We start from the raw sequence: 23,421 nt of genomic DNA, 5'->3' as shown, positions 1-23,421 counted from the left end.
CACTAGATCCCACCACTACTATACTCACCTCACCCTTTTCACATCTTTCTTCTCTTTTTCTATCTTTCTCTGTTCGTACAGAGAGTATATGCCGCGTTTTGCCTTTATCATCGGCGGCGGCGGCAAACCCTTAGCCGCGCCACGATTATGATTCCGATTATTATGATTATGATTATGATTATGATTATTATGATTATTGTTAGGTGGAGGTATCGCGTTGCCGTCACGGGCACGTCGACCCATGCTTTGTCCACGTGACAGCGATAGGGCCCATTTATGTCGAGAACACACACTCCACGCCGACGTTATAATGGAGGATAAATCCAGCCGAAAAGACCACAATACATACATCGTTCTGTCGTAGCATTAACCGGTAAGCTACCGGATATTATCGGTTCTATGTGGATGGTTTTATATATTTTTGTACGTACGTTTGGATGTGTATGTATATAACGTAAATTGTATAGTATAGGGAATGTAATATTTTTAGCACGACGTGATGAAAGAAAAGTTTTAGATTAGCTGTTCTACTTGGTATTTTAATTTTTATTTTACGCTTTTAATATTTTCAATGACAACTTTTGTTTTGTGTTTACACATCATTTTTACTATATTTTTTTAGACATCCTAGTTGGGAATTCCTTCTTTCAAATTCTTAAAGTATTCATCAATTCTTTTTTATCGAAGAAATATTTAATTCCGTTGAAGATTCTTAAGACATCAGTGCACTTCGCAAGAAATTCGAACTTCAACTAGCTTTGTTCAAAACTCTTTCTAGAAAATTTCTAGAAAATCCAGATACTATTTAAAAAATAATGAAACTAATAACATCTATTCCAAATTCGTATATCATCAAAAATAGAAGTTACAATTATAATATTCTTATTTTCCAGAAAAATCTACAAAAATCTCAGTTTCGTCTAAAAGGCGAAGGACGCACCAAACATCCAAGCGTGAGTGTATAGAGGGGTTAAAAATCCTATTCTAAAAATTCCGAGAAAATCAGCCTTCTAGAAACCATTCCTACATGAAGAAACACTCTACACCACTCGAACCAGTTCGATAACCTAACCCAGCTCCTCTCGCCATACCTATACAACCCTCTCCTTCACTCGACGCTGACGAACAACCTCGTCTACTTCATCTTCAAAGAGACAACAACCTCACTCTTCGATAGGCTGCTACTGCTAGACGGAAAAACTGTAATCGGATCCGTTTCAAGCAGAAGGAGCAGGAAACACCAAGAAGAGTTTCGAAAAGACGTCGCAAAGAGAACTAGAACCGCTACCGACGATGATCAGACAACATCTATCGTCGACGCGGTCGTAAACCGACGATACCAGACGAAAAGTCGACCGTTCGTCAGGTTGTCTGGCTAAGATTCGCTGCCGTGGTTCCGTTTACGAACCCACAGAAAGCAACGTAGATAAATACTCATGGGCGGCTCTTACAGTTTTACGACCGTGCCACGGTTCTACGTTTGCTCGCTCTATTTGGCTAACGACAATTCTGATCTGCATTTTCTCAAACCGAAACTATCCTTATCGCCCTCTGAGATTTCTCGTGGCATCTGGTGAATCGCGCGTGGAATGCGCTTGGCAACGCTTCCGCGTGTCTTTTGGCCGTTTTATTGATGGTGTACAACAAGTACTACACAGGATTATGCAATTTTGTATTTATAGAAATTCGGATATAAGTTAGTTTTAGTACGTGATGTAGTGTTTCAGGAATCTTCAAAGAAAATTTTTGAGTGAAATTAGAATACAGAATCCCTTGTTTTTCAATGTCTTGGATCGCATGTTTTAAGAATATTCAAATAAAATTTTAGGATTCGAATATAGGAGATTTTTAATTAATGTTTTAAGCTTAAATATTTAAAGAATTTTTAAAAACGACTTGTGGAAGAATTAGGAGAATTATGGTTTTTCTTTACTTTCTGTTATTTCCTCCTTGTTAATTTCTTAAACTATGTAAACTAGACGGGTGAAATTTTTTATCGTTAATGGTCGGATGGGCTGTTTAAAACAATCCAGACAAATGAGCACTTCTGAGCGTAACAAATGAGACATTTTTATTAAGCCATGCTTTAGAAGCGTTCACTGAAAGCTTTGAATAGAATTAAAATATAGAATCTTTCCTTATCAATATCTTGAGTTGTATTTTCAAGATTGTCAAAGGAAATTTTAAATATAATTTTTGAAAAAGACTTCCGGGGAACTTCTTATTTTAAATGAAACTTTTGGACAGATTTGAAAGCAATATAGAATTTCTTAATCAATATATATTTTTAAACGAATCTTCCATTAAGACAAACTGAAAAATTCCTGCACAACTTTTACTTTCATATTTAATTCTTCTATAAAACGTCTAGACGTAATAGATCCAGGAACTTTTGCGACTTTCTGAATGCTTCGTCCCCCAATCATTTCATCCCATCTCCTACTGTACGTGTCATCGTCGGTCAGGATTAATTAGCCGGAAGGAAAGACACGGATCGTGATTCCTCTATGAACATAGAGCACGGTGCTCGTGCACATTCAACGAGAGGAAACTTCACCTCGATGTTCCCGCCGCAATCTAATGGTCACCCTTCGGGCAGAGTTTTGGCCCGGGGGTCATCCCCTTTTTTCGCCGTGAAAGTCACGAGGGGGCCACTTTGGATCGAATGAGATACGAACGAGGAACGTTGCATAAGTATAATGCTGGCAGAGAAAAGGGGGATGTTCGGTAATCGATACTAATTAGGACGAGGTAAAGTTTCGGTTGTGAGAGGAACAGCGACTCTCCTATAGTATTTGTTAGAACACATATACACGTATATATGTACGCATAATTATACACAGTGGCTAATTATTATCCACTGAAAAGATTCTTTTGATCTTTTATTAATATGTTATTCATTAGTACGTGAGATAATGGTCCTTAAAGAATATTATTTTAGGAATTGTTATATAATATATGTAATATAACGTGTAACAATAATTTGTGATAATAATTTTCATCCCTTAAGAGCTCATCAATATTATTTTTAAAATTATTGTTTGAATTCTTAATGATTGAAAGACATATTCATTGTTAAACTGAGGACTTGTATATTTAAGTATTAAATAACTGAAGTTTATGTATTTAAATATGCAAATTAAATATGTAAAAATCTACAAGATATATACAATATGTAAAAGTACAGAATATATGTAAAATTGAGTATTTATTATAATATATAAAGGGTAAAAGAAATTCCTATTTAAGTTTCACTTCTTTAATTGTATCCAGAGAAGTATAAAATTGTATGAATATTTATAATCTATCTCTAGTATGTATTAATATTTCACTCTACAAAGAGAAGAATGATACCTACAAGAAATTACAAAAAAGATGATACATTCCTGATAGCCAAAATATTAGGACGTCCGAAAAGTTTCTTTCGTTTTATAAGGAAATAATGGATACACAACATTTTCCGTTTTATATTATTTTATCGAACAACCTATGATCCATTTTATTCTATCAAAATAAAGATCACAACGCTCGACAGATTAGGTTTCATGTTTGTATAAAGATACGTCGTTGTAAAACACGTGTCTGTAAAAAAAAAGACACTTTTCGGACAACTTAATAGAAAAAGGAAAAGGAGAAAAAGAATAGGGGAGGGGGAGAAGAGAAAAAAAAGAATAGAACAAGAATTCTTCTATTCTCTTTAACCACACCCAGAGCTATCGATAGGTTAAGCTTCTAGAGCGTGTACTCTAATGGGTTGCACATAAATCATTCGAGACAATAAAAATTATCACCGAATAGGTGTCCCGAGGGTCTGCTTACAATGTTTCGACGGAAAGGGTTCTCGAAATAATGGGGATGTCATAAAACTTATCTCACCTAACCATGGATATGAGCAGCTTATCGTTTAACTCTTGTCCTCCTTCCCTCGTACCTTTTCCATGAAAATTCCATTTCATAATTTTTCACCTTTCGTCGCTATAACCTTTAGTAAAAAACTCTATTACCTTGAAATTCTAGAATGATTTAGATTATTTCGTTGAAAAGGAAAATTAATTATAATCTTTTTATCGAACAGGGAATGTATTGAATTCTTAATTTTAATTTCTACCTTTCTGTCTTTTTAATTTCAATTTTTGAGCTGGAAATTAAAAAAATAAACTGCTACAGGAAATTTGTAATTGCAAAATGGTTGAACAAATCTATCGAACAGAGAATTCTTAATTGTATCGAATTCTTAATTTTAATTTCTACCTTTCTGTCTTTTCAATTTCAATTTTTGTGCTGGAAATTAAAAAAATAAACTGCTACAGGAAATTTGCAATTGCAAAATGATTGAACAAAATCGAACGTACAGTATCGGTTCATGAAATTCAAATTTGCAAAGGTAACATTCAAAAATCGTTCTACGTATGTACATGTGTATGAATAAGGAAGAGAAGGTGAGTTACGAGGAATTCAGCGAGTGACTTCAACGTGTTTCAGCGGGTAAAACATTCCAGATATCGCGGGCTCGTCATTCGATTTCCGGTCAGCTAATTTTCTTTCAGAAGGAAAACAAGTCAGCTTGATAGTTTGAGCACGCAGAATCTAACAAGATATAGGCGGAGGAATTAGCTCTAACAAGATTAAAGCTTTTAAACGGAACGCGCGCCGTAGCTCCGCGCAAGATTAACCGCGAAAGAGTAGGCCGAGAAAGTTATAGATATTGCATTCGGTACCCTCTCCTATCTTTGCCATAATATTTGTCTACCTTTTTACGTTAGATAAAATCTTGCATTAAATATAAAACACGTCTCGCTCAAATCGAATATCTAAATTATCTTTGTTGCTGTTGAAGATAAAAAAGAATGACTAGAAGTTTATATAGTTCCAAGACGTGTTCAAAACATTTACTGATGATGAAAAAAATGTTTCCTCAAAGTCACGCTAGAAGTCAAAATCATCGCAGTTCATTCATCTTGGAACAGACTAATATTTCCTTTATGTAGGTTATGTGAAAATTTTTCTAAGTAAATCTATATACAGGGTCGTTGGTAACTGGTGGTACAAGCGGGAAGGGGGTGATTCTACGCGAAAAAAGAAGTCGAAAATATAGAATAAAAATTTTTCGTTTGAAGCTTTGTTTTCGAGAAAATCGATTTTGAATTTTCGCTCGGTACGCGTGCACTTTATCACGTCTCGTTATAACGGATCTCACTGTAGATCGTTGTCTCGATGGAAAAATTAAAAAAAAAAAAAAAGAAATTAAAAAGAATTTTTATTCTATATTTTCGACTTCTTTTTTTGCGTAGAATCACTTCCTTTCCGCTTGTACCACCGGTTACCAACCACCCTGTATACAAAATTGCACAATAAATACGTTAATACGTTCATACATAATCGACACATTATATTGTGTTCTAATTTCTACAAATAGCCTTTAATACGTTGCCTACTGTGAAAAATGCAACGTGATGCACAATACGTATTTGAGGAATCAACGCTTTGAAAACCCCCAAAAGAAATCGCAGCGCAAAGAATTCCATTGCTTCAAAAATGAAACACTTGGCCATCCCTCTTTGCTATGCCCCATCAGCTACCAATTTGCTCGCGTTTATTAGATCCACACGGAACGCAACACATCTCCTCCCACTTCACAAGCACGGTGCGCCTTCGCTAAATCCTCCCCACTCCTCCTCAAGACAGCACACGCGAGCCTAACGAATCGTAAGTTGCGCTCGATAATCGATAACCTCTCACCAGCGTTACTCATTACATTCCCTCATTCCACGGACATTTTCCCTGTCTCTCGTCTTTCAACTTCCTACACGTCTTTTCTACGGCATAAACCAGCGGTTCTTAATCTTTTGTGTACCACGGATCTTTAACTAATTTTTCGTTGTCGCTGATCCCCATGACTAAAATCAACGCTTAGATCCGTAATGCGCCTGAAACGTGTATATCTAAAACATTCATCGACTGCTCATCAACAAGCTTCAAATTTGGAGAGATGTGATTTATTATAAATAGACTGTAGATTTTATGCATTTTTATATCTTTATGAGCATAACTAAAGGAATGGAACGTGAATACAAATGTTTCATGTTTAAATATCATAATAAATATTCTACCTTAAATATTTTATATACTTTTGCATATTATATGCGTTGTGCGCATTTTTGTACCGTCAAGCATCTCATAAATGCATAAAAATCCACAGTCTAATTATAAATAAATAAAAACGCAAATAATTATTCTTTATTCGAAAAATGACTAGTTCCGCGTGTGAGGAATTCGCAGCACCCCGGAGATGCTTCGCGGATGACAGGTTAAGAACCACTGCCATAAACCATAACGACACGTGATCCTCCGTCGTTCCCATTGTCGCGGTCGAACGGTTAAAAACGTTTCCCGCGTAACGAGACCAGAGGTCGATAGAGTGAAAAAAGAAAGAGGAGGAGGAAGAAAACTGTGGAGAAAGAGCCAGAATATAAGAGAGACGATGGTGAAGCGGAGAAGGGAATAATCCGGCTTTCAACCGGTGCTTTCAAGAATTTAACGTTCCAGAAAGATTACGCAACAAAACGGATAGGTTAGGGGGAGGGAGTAGGGGTTGATGGTGAAAGAGTGGGGAGAAGTGCAAGAAGAAAGAGAATGGTGGATTACGTCACGAACTCTTCTGTATACTCGTCGATCGTATGTAGTTGGTACGCGAACCGATGTATCGGCTCTTCTCGAGGGGATCGGCGAATCATTTACCGGGCTGCTTAAAACAAGGCCAATCTTAATTAGGGGATGCACCGGCGGATACATTCCCATGGGATCCCCATTGTTCCCTCCCTTTTTGCACCGTTCTGCGGTGCGGTGCACGCCAGAGAGAGAACACCGTCTACGCGGATGTGGTGCGTCTAAAGGTGCACGCCCCCGTGCCCCTGGGATATCAAGTAGAGTACTACCGGTCTCCTCCGGCGTTTACCATGGAACAGAATTCCTTGGATCGACGGTGGATCCCGCATGCGCGCAACGCGCATGCGCGTGGGCGAGTAACATTAATATGTTTTCACGTGATAATGAAAGTTATCATGTTTACTATTATGGTAAAGTTTGACATAATCACATTTAGTTAGCCTTAATTCTTCGCAGGCTTAGAAATGAATCTAACACTCCATTGTATTTCATTTTTTGGATTAATATACTTTAACGTTATATCTTAATTTAATAGAAATATAACAATGTAGTCTGAAGTTTTAAATGAATTTGAATCCCAAAAGCTTTTGAAAGTAACTTATTGATTATGAATCAATCCAGAGGAAATGTTAATGAAAGGATTGATACCTAACTTGTCACCGGCAGTTCTAGTATTAAATTGAGTGTCACAGTGAAAAGATACTCATTATTCATTGTGTATTGACTTGTAAATAACATAGATTACAATCTAGCTTGATAACTTATACGTTTTTTGATAAATAAAAATAAGTACTACAATTTCCAAGTGATACATACTTATTATTCGTTATATATTGACTAGCAATTAAAATAAATTGCAATCTAGCATGATAAATAACGCCTATAATTTCCAAGTGATATAGTATTAATTTGACGACTACGCGTTTCACGCGTGAGCGCTGCTTAACAGCCCGATAACCTGAACCAACAACTCACTGTGTTTTCATCTGATTGCTATACTCCATCAGTTCTAGTAGCGCTGACCAAACCTTACCGACCAAACAGATTGACTTAAAATTGAAAACGAGCTAAGATATCAATACCAATATAGAAGGGTCGTATTCTTCATAGGTTATGTAGTATTTTGATGCATCAAGATATGATGCATATAGCTAACACGTTATAGCAACGGAGATTGAGTGGGGGAAGCCCTAATACGCGCATCAAATGAATGCACAGACCTGTTGTAACATCACTGATGATTCGTTTGTCGTCAACACCGGCGAAATCAGCGCGTGCTTGTTTTCTCAGAAAACAGTGGAAATAAACAACGATGGATAATTTAATTACATGTTCCTAGCGATCATGGAGTGGCTACGCAAACATGAAACCCGGCCAGATTAAATATATCCGCGTGCGTGATTGGCAAACACGTTGTGTAACGTGATATTCAACACGGTGGAACGATGATGACCAGTTGAAACAATGAACTTCACTCTTTTTCGGCATTCATATGGGCTTGTTTGTGGAACTATATAAATATTGTGAATATTGTTCCATCGAAGTTGAAGTAATTCTGATGCTTGTTATTGCAGGAGTTTGTTTTATGATGGAGAGTATTTAATTGAGTTAATGAGGAGATTATTGACAGTAAAAATTAAGTATGGTGCGTTCAATGAAAAAGTATTTTTACTGTAATATTTTTTGACAAAGTTTTAAGTAATTATTATTATAATGCTGTAACTACAATAGGGAAATATATATTATAGCGAAAATAATTATAGTAAATCTCGAGGTAACAAATAAATTCGCTAGACTTTCCATTAATTTATTAGAAGATAGGATTCTTTAAAATTCCTTAATAGATTTGTTTTTAATATGTAAGAACGTTAGTAGATTATTTAATTTGTTGTACTAAATGTTTGTTTTTAAATAACAAAATAAATAGATCTGTGCAAGAAAGCAAGAATATCTGAATGCTCGATGAAACAAAAAGATTCGTAGTCAGCAACATTTTAAATCAGTGATTTCATTTCAAAGGCGGCCAAAGAACAAAAGCATTCACTACACGCTTCATTTTCTTCACCGTACCTTCCTACTGTCCCGCCCCTGGCCGGATTTTTCATTTCTTAAAAGCCTGCCTATCTCTATCCCTCATCGTACAATCTAAATTAAAACTATCTGGGACAACAGTACGAGAACCTGCCAATATAACTACATATCAATACCATTTTCTCCACCTTCCACCCGCCCCCCTCTCTCAACTCAGTCAAACAATTCCACCAGTTAAATGACACCAATGAATCGTAATAAACAGCAATGGGAAATTATACTCTACTAAATCACAAATTCAGTGATGAAGGGAACAATATGAAGTATTTCATATTTCCTTTTTAAATTTTGTACAATTTTTTCCTTAGCTTATTTAAATTTATATTCTAACCAATTTCTAGTAATCTTCTGTCATGATCAATCAAATAAATAAATTTTATCATTGACAGAAATATAGGTTGCGAAAAGTTATTTTATATTTAGTTATTGGAAAATTATTTGCTGTTTGAGACTACAAAAACAATTTTGTTCACAGTTGCACAAACATAAAATGATTCCTATTTTATATTAGTGACTAGAAATTTTGTAAACATAGATAATATCAAAAATCTACTACTACTACTACTAATGCTATTAATCTACTACTATTTTGCATTCTAAACACTAAGTTCCCTTTCAAAATCTCTGGTAACTAATATTACTTGAAAAAAATAAAAATAACGATAACAATTCATAAATTCAAGGACTACCATTTTATACGTCAATTTCCCATCAGTAATTATAAATATATATTAAAGGTAAATGATATTACTAACTTTTACTTCTATTTTTTAATCCAATTCAAAAATCTCACTGATATCACTGGTAACCAAAACAGTAATAATAATACTAATAACTCGTATACATTGGAGATTCCATATTTCCTCATGTACCATCATGTCCACCCTCTCCCCGCTAGGACCCACTCATCGGTATAGACAGCACGGTGGTGCGCGAAAACAGTCAGTGTTGGTTCAGGCGTTGGTTTTGCGGTGGGTTAAGGCTCGTTCACGCGTGAAACAAGGAGTCCTGGCCTGGGATCTTAACGCTCGGTTTGACAAACGTTCTCGTTGCTTGCATTAGCATATTGCGATTTACATTTCCCTGTATTATCGACCCCTAACCATTCACGTTGTTTTGTTCAGCCTCTGTATCTATCCGTTTCACTCTGCCCCCGTCCCTTTCTCTCCTGCTTTGAATTTCGTGTATTTCGCCTAAAGCAAATAAGAATAAACGAATTGCGTGAAATAAAGAACGTTATGATCTTGGTATAACACCGAGTTGATGGAAGAAGAGGCATGCGACGCAAACGATACCAAATGTCTATCACCGTCTATCCATAACTTGATTCAATTTAACTGAATCGGTTTATGGTTAATTTATGGCCGGGGGAAAGGCTGAATATTATGGGAAGAACCATTTGAAGAGTTATTGATGGAGAAATCAGGAGAAGTCAGTGTTTGGGAAATTGAAGAAAATTGAGATTATTGATATGGTGTTAAGATTTTATTTGCTTTTCTTTCTATTCGTTGTCGCTCAACTGAGCCATCTTGCAGAACTGGGCTAATATTATCAATGAAGCTTTACAAGGTAAGAGTACTAATAAGGTACTAACAATGCATAATAATAGCAAGTTTGGCAATAAAACAAATGAAATAATATATGCAAATTTTACAAATTAGAGGTTATATTCCACAAAATTGACAGTAAATAAGGTAGGAGTCTGTACCAATGAGTTTGATAAATGATTTAATTGAATTGATGAAATTGGAAATAACACTCATCATTGATTTCTTATTAGACTTTGAAATTCTACTTTAATTATTCTTTCGTCACATTAGACCCTAGACGTATTTACCAATCGACTTCTAATTTCTTAATTAATAGTTTACAATGAAATTGAAAATTTACTATCAATGTTTGATCAAATCTGAAAATTCTATGAATTTCACTTTCTTCACTCTTACTTCACTTCTTACAATTCAATAATCAAATCGTAATTTATTAATTATTAATCTATATCAGCAAGCAAGAAAATTTTGTCAATAAAAACGAACAGTAAAACTGTCGCGCCCTCAATCGTGAAAGAATAGAACTCATGAAGGGAGGACCCGGAAACTATCGCAATACAAACACCCGTTGGCTGATCATCATACAATGTTGCAGCTGATTACGAGCAACCACGCGTGTCTGCACAGCAAATCACGCTTCTACACTCTCTATACACTCTGTCAATGGCATTCTTTTCCGTGAGTAGGTGGTTACAGAAGAGACCATAAGGATTACCGTGAATCCCGAACCAACGAAACAAGTATGTATTCGAGATACCAGAAAATGCTACTCTCGTGTAACAAGGAATTCGAGATAAGTGGCAATATTAAAATCGTGCTGCGAATCCATCTTGCGCCTGTGTACCTTCCGTTCGATTCGCTTTAGGGATCGCGATTCCGTTAGACTTCCTGCCGGCTAAAGGCCACTCGAGTGTTTCGGGGTCAATAGTCGAATTTCCTCGAGGGGAATTACTTTCTACGATGGTTTCTTTCTCTTTGTATGGCACTTAGAACCTTCGTGTGAAGTGGCATGCTTGTCTTATATCTACTGCTATCTGAAATATATGTAGTTTTGTCTCTTTTAATTTTGAGGTTATAATGTTTAAGTCCGATTATATTTTACATCTTGGAATTATTAGACAACAGAAATTCTTGCTTGTAAGCAATATTAAGTAATAATAATGAGGTTTACGTTATATTAATTTATTGCTACAGTCCTGATATAATAATAGATTCTAGATCTGATCCTAATCTTACCTTCTACGAATCACACTATTAATTTAGAGTATTAGTACTAATAAAAAAATGTATCCAATTTCCAAATTATACGATAAGTAATTAATAATATTTGGATTTATCCTAAAACAAGTGTCTATAATACATATTCAACAATCTACAAGACTATATTGAGCAATCGAAACCAGTCGTTCCCAAGTTCTACTCACCAAACACATCCTTCACTTCTAATCTACCTATACACCTCCAAAAAGAGCCAAATACGTATTACTTTCTGAGAAGACATAATTCATAAGTGGTTGAAGCGGAAACGAGCACTGGATTATCCCGTATAAATTCATCCGGCAATGGCCTGATAAAGAATGCGCCCGCCTATATATAACCTGTGCGAAACGATCACCGAAAGCCAAAGGCGGATCGTTGGGTCCGTTGGCGAAATGGATGAGAAAACAGTGGGCAGAGGGCGCCGCGTGCTCGTGGACAAACCACGACGGGAGGGGCCACGCGTGTGGGCGGCATGGCGGGTGTCGACGAAGGCATCGGAAGCGCGATTTATCGCGCGCGCACTCCGTGAAGAAAGAGTCGTTCTGCTGGTGGTCGTTAATTCTTGTCGCACGTGTCCCACTGCTTTGATCACGCGAGTATGCTAATTGCCGTCCGACGCCCACTCGCCGCCAAGGCATGGGACATTGCAGAGAGCCAACAGGAAGAAGAGGAAGAAGAAGAGGATGAAGGGCGGAAAAGAAGATCGAGGTACTGCAAAGAGGAAAAGGAAGAAGAAAAATTAGAGGAAGAGAAGAGACTTTGACTTGGTCGAGTGGATGGGTTTGCCGCTCTCCACCGGCATGTACATTCTGTTGGCACATGCGCGAGCTCCGGTCTCGAGACACCGAGACTACACGCCGAGAAGCGTGCATGGGATAATCGGGTTGTCTTGACTTCTTGTCGCAGATCCTCTTCGACACGTAGATTCGTTTTAGGGAGGGGGCACCGAATGAATACGCTGAATCGCTTTGATGGCTGGTTCCAGTATAAAGATGGATTTTTATAGAGGTGATCAGAATGAAGGCTTGAATGGAGAGCAGGGTTTGGCATAATAAATAGGAGGAATATTACATTTTACGTTGCTGCAGGAAGTTCGATATATTTTGAGATTAGAAAAAGAGATATGGTAAATAAATCCTAATTCGTCATGCTGTTGTAAGTGTAGAGTATGTACAGAAAAATGAGTTTATTTTAAAGCAATTCGAGGTCGATGTTGTAGTTGTTGATGTGATTAGTTGGTATATTAAGATTGTTTCCATAAAGAAATTTAAGATAAAGGAAGAATTGAATTTTAAATGTACATGTATGTTTGGGAATTAAATGCTGGAAGGGATAACAGATTCCATTATCAAAAACGTTGTTTAAGTTTGAAGAGTAAATTACAGTAGATAAGACATTACAAATATCGTGTTAGAGTCACACCTGCAGAGACTTTATTCGAAAGCAAATTGTAAACTTTCGATAGAAACGTTTCAGAGAAATGAGATTCGATTACCCGAAACCGAACTTGATCAAATATCATAAAATAATCCAATTCCCAAAACCGTATTTTATCTCCGAAACTCACAAATCCCGATATATCTAATTTCATAGAAACACGACTTATAGAAAAACTTGTAGAAAAAGTACACAAAATTCAATAGTATATGTGATAGTTACACAATCTACACTTTCGAATTCAATTCTTTTCCACAAAAACCTTCTATTTTGTATTGCAGCTTCTATGAAAACACGTAATATACCAAAGCGATTCTCAACAAGGAAACAAAGTATACCTGTGGTTTTCCAAACGGGCGGTGAGAGCAGCGGTGCACGCGCCGCTTGCAGAAACGTTTCGTAAATTCGAGGAACGGCTGGAAAGAAGTGGCCGCGGCACAAAGCGTGCCGACACGACCGGGCCCGTTTGCCCCGCGGAGGTAATTGTCTTCTTGGCCGCACGAGAGCGCACGTATTCCGCGAGTAAATACACACCGAGAGGCTGGCTTACGTATAGCGTTCTCACGGGACGGAGAATAAATACCATGGCCCGGTCTGTTACCGACTTTTCGTTTCCTGGATACGGTCTGCTGGAACATTTCTCTCGATCGCGATCATCGATCCTCGATATAGGAATTATAGGTTATAGTGGACGGAAAGAATGTTTATAGCTCCTCTCCATGGATAAAATTACTACTAATAATAAAGAGAAACTTTTGAGTCATTATAAGTAAAACATACTATTTTAAGTACTTAAAAATGACATGAAATATCATAGAGATTTAGAGAAAATTATATAATAACCTACCATACAGATATAAAAAAAATTGCAATGTAAGTAATAAACGGAACATTATATAAAGACGATTGTTGAGGTTGGAAAGTTTGTTCGAAGCGGTACGTGTCTATTTTTCTCTTCGATCCCCAGCACAGACCGTAGAACCCGTCGAAAATTTATCGAGCGCGGCTGTAGAACTTCTTTTCATGATTATTCTCAGCATAACGTGCCACATCTCTCTTTGATCCTTCGTGACATATAAATCGGAAAGAACACACACCGCCGAATATTTATGACATTCGAACGAGCAATTCTTTTTTAACTTAAAGAAGACTTACCCTAATAAAACCTGAGTTTTAAAAAGCAGATAGTCTGTACGTATTGATTTTTTTTTTGTTTTAGTAGATCGGAAAGATGAAATATAATTTTATTATTGAAATTTATTTATTTTATTTCTCCTTCTATACGTAAATTCTTTCTGTACGTTTTTTAATTAATTATCATTAATTACAATAAATTCTTATTCTGAAACACTTTATAGTACCACCATCTTCTTTTAATTCGACATCGACAATCATATAATCTTCATTAAATAGTTGAGTTTAAAACTTTTAAAAAGCGAATTAACGAACTGGGGTACAAAAACTAGGAAGAAGAATGTTATCTGTCCCTAATTTATCAGACGGACTTGTTATCCTTGAGATTCAAGTCTGACAGGCTTGTGATTTTTGTGTGGTGCGAACGAAAATTGAAAGTACGGTTTTCTAGTTGTGTACATGCGCCTATACTCACATTAACTTCACTATTTCCGTACGAGTTTGCTAAACGTCCTGTTATGTGTGTTTTTAAATAACGGCAGTTTCTAAAACAAGACGATGTTTGCTAGAATTACATATCTAATTCTTCAACACATTTCAGAATTCGAACCTTGTCCTAATTACTAAATTACCCTATTTAAGATATTCGAGTACTCATATTATTTAACTAATTAGGTATACAAGAACCATAGACTGCAAATATATATCAATATTGTACCAATACTCCAAACTACTTCGATTGAAGCACTCAACATGTTTAAGTGCTCAAAGTACTAAGTGGTCAAGTGTACAACGTCCAGGTACACAACTTTCCTCTTCCTAAAGAGAATTTTCTATTAATTTTAAATCAACAATATTAAAAGGATCTAACGTAAATATTGATCCAAATATACAATGGAGATGACTGTACAAACAGATAACAATTTATACGAATTTATAAAAATTTAGCCAATTATATTGTGAAATATTTTAGTTCCATTTTTTTCATAATAATATACAGGGTGGTTGGTAACTGGTGGTATAAGCGGAAAGGGGGTGATCCTGCGCGAAAAAAGAAGTCGAAAATACAGAATAAAAATTTTTCGTTTGAGGCTTTGTTTTCGAGAAAATCGACTTTGAATTTTCGCTCGGTACGCGTGCACTTTATCATGTCTCGTTATAACGGATCTCACTGTAGATTTAAAAAAAAATTAAAAAAAAAAATTTTATTCTATATTTTCAACTTCTTTTTTCGCGTAGAATCACCTCCTTTCCGCTTGTACCACCAGTTACCAACCACCCTGTAGAACATACAAAAATGTGTATTTTCTTTTCCGTAATATTACTTAAAAATTCTTCCTTTTTTATATTTTGCTTATAAATCTGTATCTTAATTTCTTACATTACGCTCCCTAAAATATTATTATGAGCATTAAATAGAAATGAAATTAATTTAAATTTAGTATACAGATTTTCCCTATTTGAACATTCGTCGCTGTAAAAACATATCTTGGTACCAATCCTAACAAAAGTATTAAGTTCCGCTAGAACGAAACAAATACGGGTCTGCGAAATAATTGTAAATAATTGCGAATCGAATAACACTTTTCAATATTGAATAGCTAATTGGATATCTATCGTGAAGCGATACGAGATGGGGTGGCTATCGAAGCCTCACCAATCGCGTGGAGTTAATTCGTATTTGTGTGCGTGGCACACGATGGTGCATCATGAACCGCGGTGCATAATAGCGCGCTGCATCAACAACGATGTTTACCTCGGCGTAATATACAAACAGATGTATCTCGACGCGGAGAGCTTTACTTGCCGCGGATCATTTTACACGGACGATATTTCCGCAAATTATCCTCACAGTATGCTGTTTCCCTCCCTCCGCTACCCCCTTTGGGAGAAACCATTCGATTTGGACTACACGAGAGAGTAATAATTCTGTCCATTAAGCACCGACCACGTCTGTGATCTGATAGAAAATGTTTTATGGATCGCATGATGTACTTTTCACTAATGGTGTGACTAGTGACTCTTTTGTTTTTTTTAATAATTTTTTTTTATAGATGGAATGAAAATTGAGATGACGAATTTTAATGTCATGATCAAATGATACTGTATGTAGTTGTTTTGTTACGGTGATACGGATATCGTTTTTCGTTTATACATCGAGATATTTCTCTCTATGCTTTCTTATCGTATTACCGGTGCTCTTCGACAGCAGTGTATCGTGATGTTACGTATGTTTGTTATTGACATTTAATCCTTTTTCAACATAACAAAATGAGGAATTCAGGATGGACAATTGAGAAAATAATCGTGTCTTCGTTATTATTTTGCATTTCTATTATCAAATGTAGAAATTTAAAATATTAGGTCATCCGAAAAATTTCTTTCGTTTTATAAGGAGATAATGGATGCACAACATTTTCTGTTTTATATTATTTTATCGAATTACGTATGATCCATTTTGTTCTATCAAAATAAAGATCACAACGTTCGACAGATTAGGTTTCATGTTTGTATAAAGATGCATCGTTGTAAAAGACGTGTCTGCAAAAGAAAGACACTTTTCGGACAACCTAATACTATACTTGATGGGCTACAGTGTCAAAGAATTAAATATAGCGTACTTTTTGTTTAACTTAAATTAACCTTAACAAATGCTTTTGAAGATAATTTCCTGAAGTTCACAGAATTCCGAACTGTAAAATCTCTACATTTTCTTAGAGATTTAACTTTTTGTATTTTATATCTATAAACTACTTTAATCTAATATTCACAACAGATACATAAACTAAATTTTTACAATAAAATCCAATTTTCTAAAATGTACATAATCAAAAACTTCATAATTCCTATATTTCCAAATTTAAGTCAGACCAAACTTTGCCCAATTTACCACAACAAACAAGTCTCGACTCTCCGCCTTCGACTAGGGAGAAACTTAAAATCTCTAGGCGACATGGTTCTACAGTCGTTTCTTCTTCTTTACGCAGGCCCTTTTCTCCACGAACAGAGTCGAATATACAGAAAACTGGCAAGATCAGACTGTTCTCGACATGCTTGCCGACTTTTTGGAAAAAGGAGAAGGCGGAGGAAAGGTAACCGACACAAAGAAGCGGCCGAGCAGGGAGGCGTAGACACGTTGGTTCACGGGCCATTGAGTCCTTGGAAACTCTGATTAGCTCTTTCGTTTCTTATTGGAAAACTTTCATTGCGCCACAACAAGAAGGGAGAAAATTCCATCTCGTTCCGTGGCCGGCTCAATTTACCAGAAAATTCCTTATACTTCCTACCAATTACCCCAGATGTTTACCCGCTAAACTCGCTCTCCGTCTGTCTGATACTTTTTGGTTATCTCTCTTCGTATTGGGATTTTTCTAGTGACTCGGTATCTGTTGATTTAGGCCGCTTAAGGTGATTTATCTGAGTAAATTGTCATCGGAGAAAGTATAAGGATTTTGGGCTGAAAGGTTAGGGGGGATATTTTTCAATTACTTAAAAATGTCCCTTGGCTAATTGACTTTTTAGAAAAGTTTCAATTTAATGCAGTTAATGAGCCTTAAAATATATACAATAAGAAATCTCATAGTATTTCTGCGATTGAAAAATTACAGCTTATTCCATATTAATCGTACTGTATTGTGGTATACAGTAAAAACGTCATAGTAAAAAATAAGTACTAAAATACATTATAGAATGCATGATGCTATGCTATACAAAATGTAATGTATAATGAATTTTATGCATTTTAAGTTATGACTAAATCTTACCATAACCTTAAAAATGTAAGGTAATTATGTATGGTACAATGTTGACACATCCACCACATAACGGTCATTGGTGACTGACGAGGTGTAAATGTCAAGTTCTGCGCCAGCTATCGGTGATTGTCGACAGTAAATGTGTTAACCTGTTAACCAGTAGAATCCGTCATCACTTGTATGTAGTAGACATAAGTGAAAATGAAAGAGATGATGTAAGAACAAGATAATTTACGCAGATAAATTGCTTTAATACAAATTAAATTAAAGTATTAGTATTTTCTTACTTCACATACGAATGCTTCTCTATAGTAAGATGATCAGTGTGAAAGATTCCATAAAGGTAGAATCAGGATAACAGAAGCTCCTTGATACACATAACTGATTGTGGATACTCATATTTTAATGTTTCAACGAAAGTATCCATTGACAGATCTCCATTCATCAAACCAAAAACCATTTCTCTTTTATCAACCAAAATAACCAAAACGCACTTTAAAAGTTCTTAAAAAAAGAACTAAGACTTAAGAAGGATAGCACTTGACAAGACTACTTAATTGCACTGAAAACAAATCGCGAAGCTTCTAACACGCATGTCCAAACAAATAGGAAACAGAGGACGCATGCGTCGATCACCGCTAATCCACAATTTCAAACAATATCTACTAATCTAGTCTATCTCATACTACCTTAAAACACTTTAAACGTATGTTTAAAGATCCGTGCTCTTACTCAGCAAATCTGTATTAACGATAAATATGATTTAGATTTTTTTCCTGAATATTTTCAACTACAGTCTAATTTTCTTATACGATTAGTATGAATTAGATTAGAATCCCAAAAAACGTACGACATTAAGGAGTATCCCGTTCGTGGAATAATCAAAGGTTCCCGTGAAAAATCTGCTGGTCGGGGAAAACGGGCGCAACCGGATGTGCAATGGGCTAGGTAGGTTGCGTGAGCATTGACGAGAGCATGGTCGAGGCCGTGGCGAGGCTAGAGAGGCTCGGTATTTTATGGTGAACGCATTTTATTGCCCGTGGCTGCCGCATAGGCGGTGAGGTTCAAAGGACCGACCGGAACAGTAAAAGCTAGTTTAACGGTGCTAACAGCGGCCGCAACACGCCGAATGTATTACTAATATTACTATACCTCTTGAGCCCACTACTTTTCTTCAGTCCATTCGTTTCACGCGCACACCCATACGCATCCATATCCGACATAATACATATAAAATGCGTACGAAGTTATAGACAAATATTCAACACATCGAACTATATACCGATATAATATGTACGTAAGAACAAATCTAAACTAAACTAGTATGTACAAATATAAGTAGGAGAAAAATATGTGAGACAAATATAAACATACAAATATGAAACATATGAACATGTGTACATAAACATTGATAACAAAATACAAATATTTGTGACGTATAGAAATATGCACAAACACATGACATCATGGATAATAATTATATTACAAAGAAGAATATACAAATACATGTAACACAAGCATTACAAGCATATACAATAAGTATAGTATCATGTATGTAGCATGGTTACTATACATAAGCATCTATGACATCTTTACATATATAGGACAAATACACACGTACAGCAAGCCACACACAGTATACACAAATATACACAAGCATTTATAACCTATGCAAGTATATACAACCACACAATGTACACGACAGGCACAATGTGCCCATACACAAACACAGACAAACATATAGGCACATTTCGCTTGTTTCTTTTCCACACTTATTCTCCGTTCTTTTCTTTTTCTTGTTGTGGGAGTTACAGCCGCCACCACGATCCGGTATCCCTGTCGATAGCAGGATAATTTACGGCCACGTGCGGCTTTAATTAAATTTTCTAGCTACACCGAACTCGGCAGGTGAGTGACAGTGGCACTGGTCTTCGACGAATGCGGCGACGGAAGTACCGGAACGAAGACGTATGCGAGAGCCATTCAGTGGATTGGTGGAAATAAATTGTTGGGCGAAATTGAGGTGTTCTATTGTCGTTCGGAACGTGATAGCGAATTTTCAAAAAAGATTTATGTTTATTAATAAAATAAATTCTTTCTTTTATATCGACAATTTTGTATACAAATTTTATAAAGTTCTCATAACTATTTTTCCAATTTTTTATTTTTAAGATATCCATGATTTATAAACATTTTTTGTAAATATTAAGAAACTTTTGAATGTATATAAAAAATAACTATGCATTTTTGCAGTGAAAAGATTGATGATGGATTAGTGAGATTAAAGTGAACGTAAGGGAGCAATAAAGTCATGGACTTCAGAAAGGTGTATTACACGTTTTATGAACAGAGAATTAACGTTAATAATATAGAGAGAAACACTAGCATTAAACCTAATTTCGAAGTCATTTTTGCTTCTCATAAAGATTGATACCTTGGTGAACTTAATTTTTCTAATCAAAATCACACCTTTTATCTGCCATCTGCTTTCACCCGCCAGCAAGTTCAAGTTCAACGATCTTACAACATCCACTGATAGCTTTGTATTAATTTACCACTTTAATGTTTATGCAAAACTAGTTTTTAAATACATCATTTTTTATTATTAGCTAATAGCAGTTTAAACTTTAGTAGAGAAAATATGGAAATATCAATAGAAAGAATAAAATATTCGTTATTCAGTATACTCACACACATCTGTAGTAAGGTAACCCGATTCTTCAAGAACTTAATAATTCTAACTTTTCAATGCTTAATAATTACAACATTAGGTTCCACTATTCAATACCTACTCGTCAATTCCCCTTTAATTATCAAACATAACCTATAAGATTACACCTCTCTCTGCGTAACATAAGCTATATTAAAAAACAAGAAAACGGTAACACTAACGACAAAAGTATCACACAAGAAAAACAAAGAATGCCATAATTGCATATTAATTAATACAGTTTATCCCCCTTTACCCTTACCTCTTTCAAATATGGAAGCTAAAAAGCTTTTTAATACTAATAGTACTAAAAATTGTCTTTCCCAAATCTTGTATTTTACATTTTTAACGATTAAGACAAAAAACGGATTTACTGCTACAATTTCTTACTAATAATTTTTTTATTTATGGATTTTTTATTTTTTAAAGTTATTTGAAAAATTTCTTTTATTCCTGTCAAAAATAAATTATACAATATTTACATTTTCAAGAATTATATTTAACCTATTTGAAATTGCTGTATCTATACTAACCTCCAATTTCATGATTATAGAAATTTCTGGTTAATAGATGACCTGGTAAAGAGGTTTAAAATACTCATATTTATAATATTTACATTGGCATTTCACTATATAATAATTATAAAACAGAGATAATATAAAAGTTATCTAACCTGAACATCATAACCTATAAAGATTTATCCTCACCAACTGACCTTGAATTGCACTCCAGTATCGTCACAAAGTTTGCCATTTCCCGTGATAATCTCGCGATGAATGTACAGAAAGACAAATATACAACACAGAGTCTATTAACGTGCGATGTTCCCCGGTTACAAAGCGATCACAAGGATGCGAGATTCGCGGCATGATCCCGTGCAGGAAGTGGCCCGGTTGTGCTTATAAATAAGCACCGTTCAGACCAAGCGAGGAGGACAGCCTCACTCGGCGAGGATTAAAATTGATTTCGTGTTTATGAAATGTCGCGGATACCTTGGCACGATCCGCCGCCTTCGTTTCGTCGCCCGTGGCGGACTTCCACCTTCCGAGAATAGACGCGATTTAACCGCGACTCTCGATGCATTCAGGAACGCGAGAAATAGCCTCAAGGATTTACAGAGTGGTCTCGACGTGATGCAAACATAATTGAGAAAAATGAGGAATTTTTTATCAAGAATCCTCTTTAGATAAACTTAATGACATAACAAGATATGAAAGTCTATGCATTCAAAATAAAATACATGTTATAGATATAAGCGTAAATCAAACTATTTATTCATATTTTGGATTTAGAAATTTATTTATGCATCATTTTTGGGTTATGTTATATCATTAAATTTATGCCAATAAAATAATTAAAAATATACACGGTATTTCCTGCCAATATATATGTGTCTGTAGTTAACACAAAACAGTGTCGCCAATCACAAGAAAGAATATACCGACAGGGCGTTATCGCTGGCGGCATTGCCTTTGAGTTGACTAAACAGCGATAGTATCAGTATCACCTTTTATAATATACATATATTATATTATGAGTATATATGCCTAATCTTTAATCCCATGCATCAAAACAGTTTATGGTTCAGAGATGACCCAGTTATCAGGTCAAAGAAACCTTTAAGGTTGATTAAATTGAAATAAGACTGCAACATCTTTTCTAGAAATATCTATATAAGTACATCTCAGCAAAAAATCTACCAAAAGGACCACAAATATAAAACCACACTTTTTAAATCATCAAGATAAAAAACCAAGAAAAAAGCAAAAGAAGCATTGAAATCATAAATTCATGCAAAATACTTTCCGAAATATTATCCACGGATTGGACAGAGAAAGAGAGCTTAAAAACCACCAACACAAATTCACAATTTTAAACCATCAAATAAAGAACAAAACAAGCACCATATATTAAAGATATATTAAAACCATAAATCTCTACGTAAAGAGAGATCTTTACTGGAGAAAAGGCTTTCAAGAATATTATCCATAAGTTAGAGAGAGGGAGAGAGAGAGAGAGAGAGAAGGATCATGGAAGCGGCTTTCTGCTTCAGGAGCATTCCCGCGGTACTTATTAACGAGTACGATCCGACCGCACGTCACTCAAGTGCGTCGTTTTGCCGGGTGAACTTTATAAACCGGCCCTGTCCGATATCGGAAATAGGCTCAGAGAACCGGCCGGCAGGCATTAGCGTTGTGAATTTGGCGACTGCTTGATCCCCACCCTAACCTAACTCCATCCGCCATTAACGATTCTCGATCGAGCTACGTTCGTTAGGTTGTCCAGCAGGCCGTCGGATCACGAGAATTATCGAGATGCTGGACAGCTCGGAAGAAGGATATTTAAATCCACTTCTCTACTGGCCCGGTATCCCGACGACCATTCGCCAGTATATCGCAAACATCGACCTCCGTGCAACCGATACACACGCCAATGAGGATTTTATCGACTTCTAATTTCGACTCGCGAAAGCGGCTCTTAAGTGTTTTACAGGGAGGTGTTGCTTGGCCAGGTAGTAAGCGGTGATCCAAACGATGTATCGGTTTCGGGTAGAAGCTTCGTCGATGGCGATTTGATGTTTCTTTGGATAGGTTGTAGTAGTTTTGGCTTGACAAATTTAAGGGAAATTGTGGAACTAACCACAAATAGGGATCAGTATGGTTTTATGGAGATAATATGTTGATGGGGTTCTGGGCTTGGTAAAAATATGGTTTCCATTATAGTAGACGATACGTGAAAGCGAAAAGAACAAAGATAGATTCAGTGATTTTGAGTAAAGCAACATTAAGGAACTTCTGATTGTTGGAAATGTTTTGCA

General features: G+C 35.9%; 1 protein-coding gene and 1 long non-coding RNA gene across 3 annotated transcripts in view; both read right to left on the bottom strand.

Moving 5' to 3' along the window:
• LOC138179741 (protein Wnt-4) overlaps positions 1–23,421 on the bottom strand; it is a 75,598-nt gene that overhangs the window by 25,033 nt on the left and 27,144 nt on the right. Inside the window, exon 1 of one of the 2 annotated variants that reach the window (XM_069112845.1) lies at positions 21,319–21,597. The exons of the other annotated variant lie outside the window; for it this stretch is intronic. Within the exon in view, the coding sequence (XP_068968946.1) occupies positions 21,319–21,356 (38 nt within the window). The 5' untranslated portion in view covers positions 21,357–21,597. Of the gene's footprint in view, positions 1–21,318; positions 21,598–23,421 lie in introns of those variants that run through there. 2 annotated transcript variants of the gene reach the window in all.
• LOC138180416 (uncharacterized) lies at positions 15,436–18,562 on the bottom strand. Its single transcript, XR_011173304.1, has 3 exons — positions 18,181–18,562; positions 17,903–18,042; positions 15,436–17,595 (listed from the first exon to the last, which is right to left on the bottom strand). It is a non-coding gene; the product is annotated as an uncharacterized LOC138180416 (long non-coding RNA).

Source organism: Bombus flavifrons, chromosome 1, assembly GCF_040668555.2.
Source record: "Bombus flavifrons isolate JBK064 chromosome 1, iyBomFlav1_principal, whole genome shotgun sequence".
Classification (NCBI taxonomy): Eukaryota; Metazoa; Arthropoda; class Insecta; order Hymenoptera; family Apidae; genus Bombus; species Bombus flavifrons.
The sequence above is the reverse complement of the archived record's forward strand: the minus strand, read 5'-3'. Positions and strand labels throughout refer to the sequence as shown.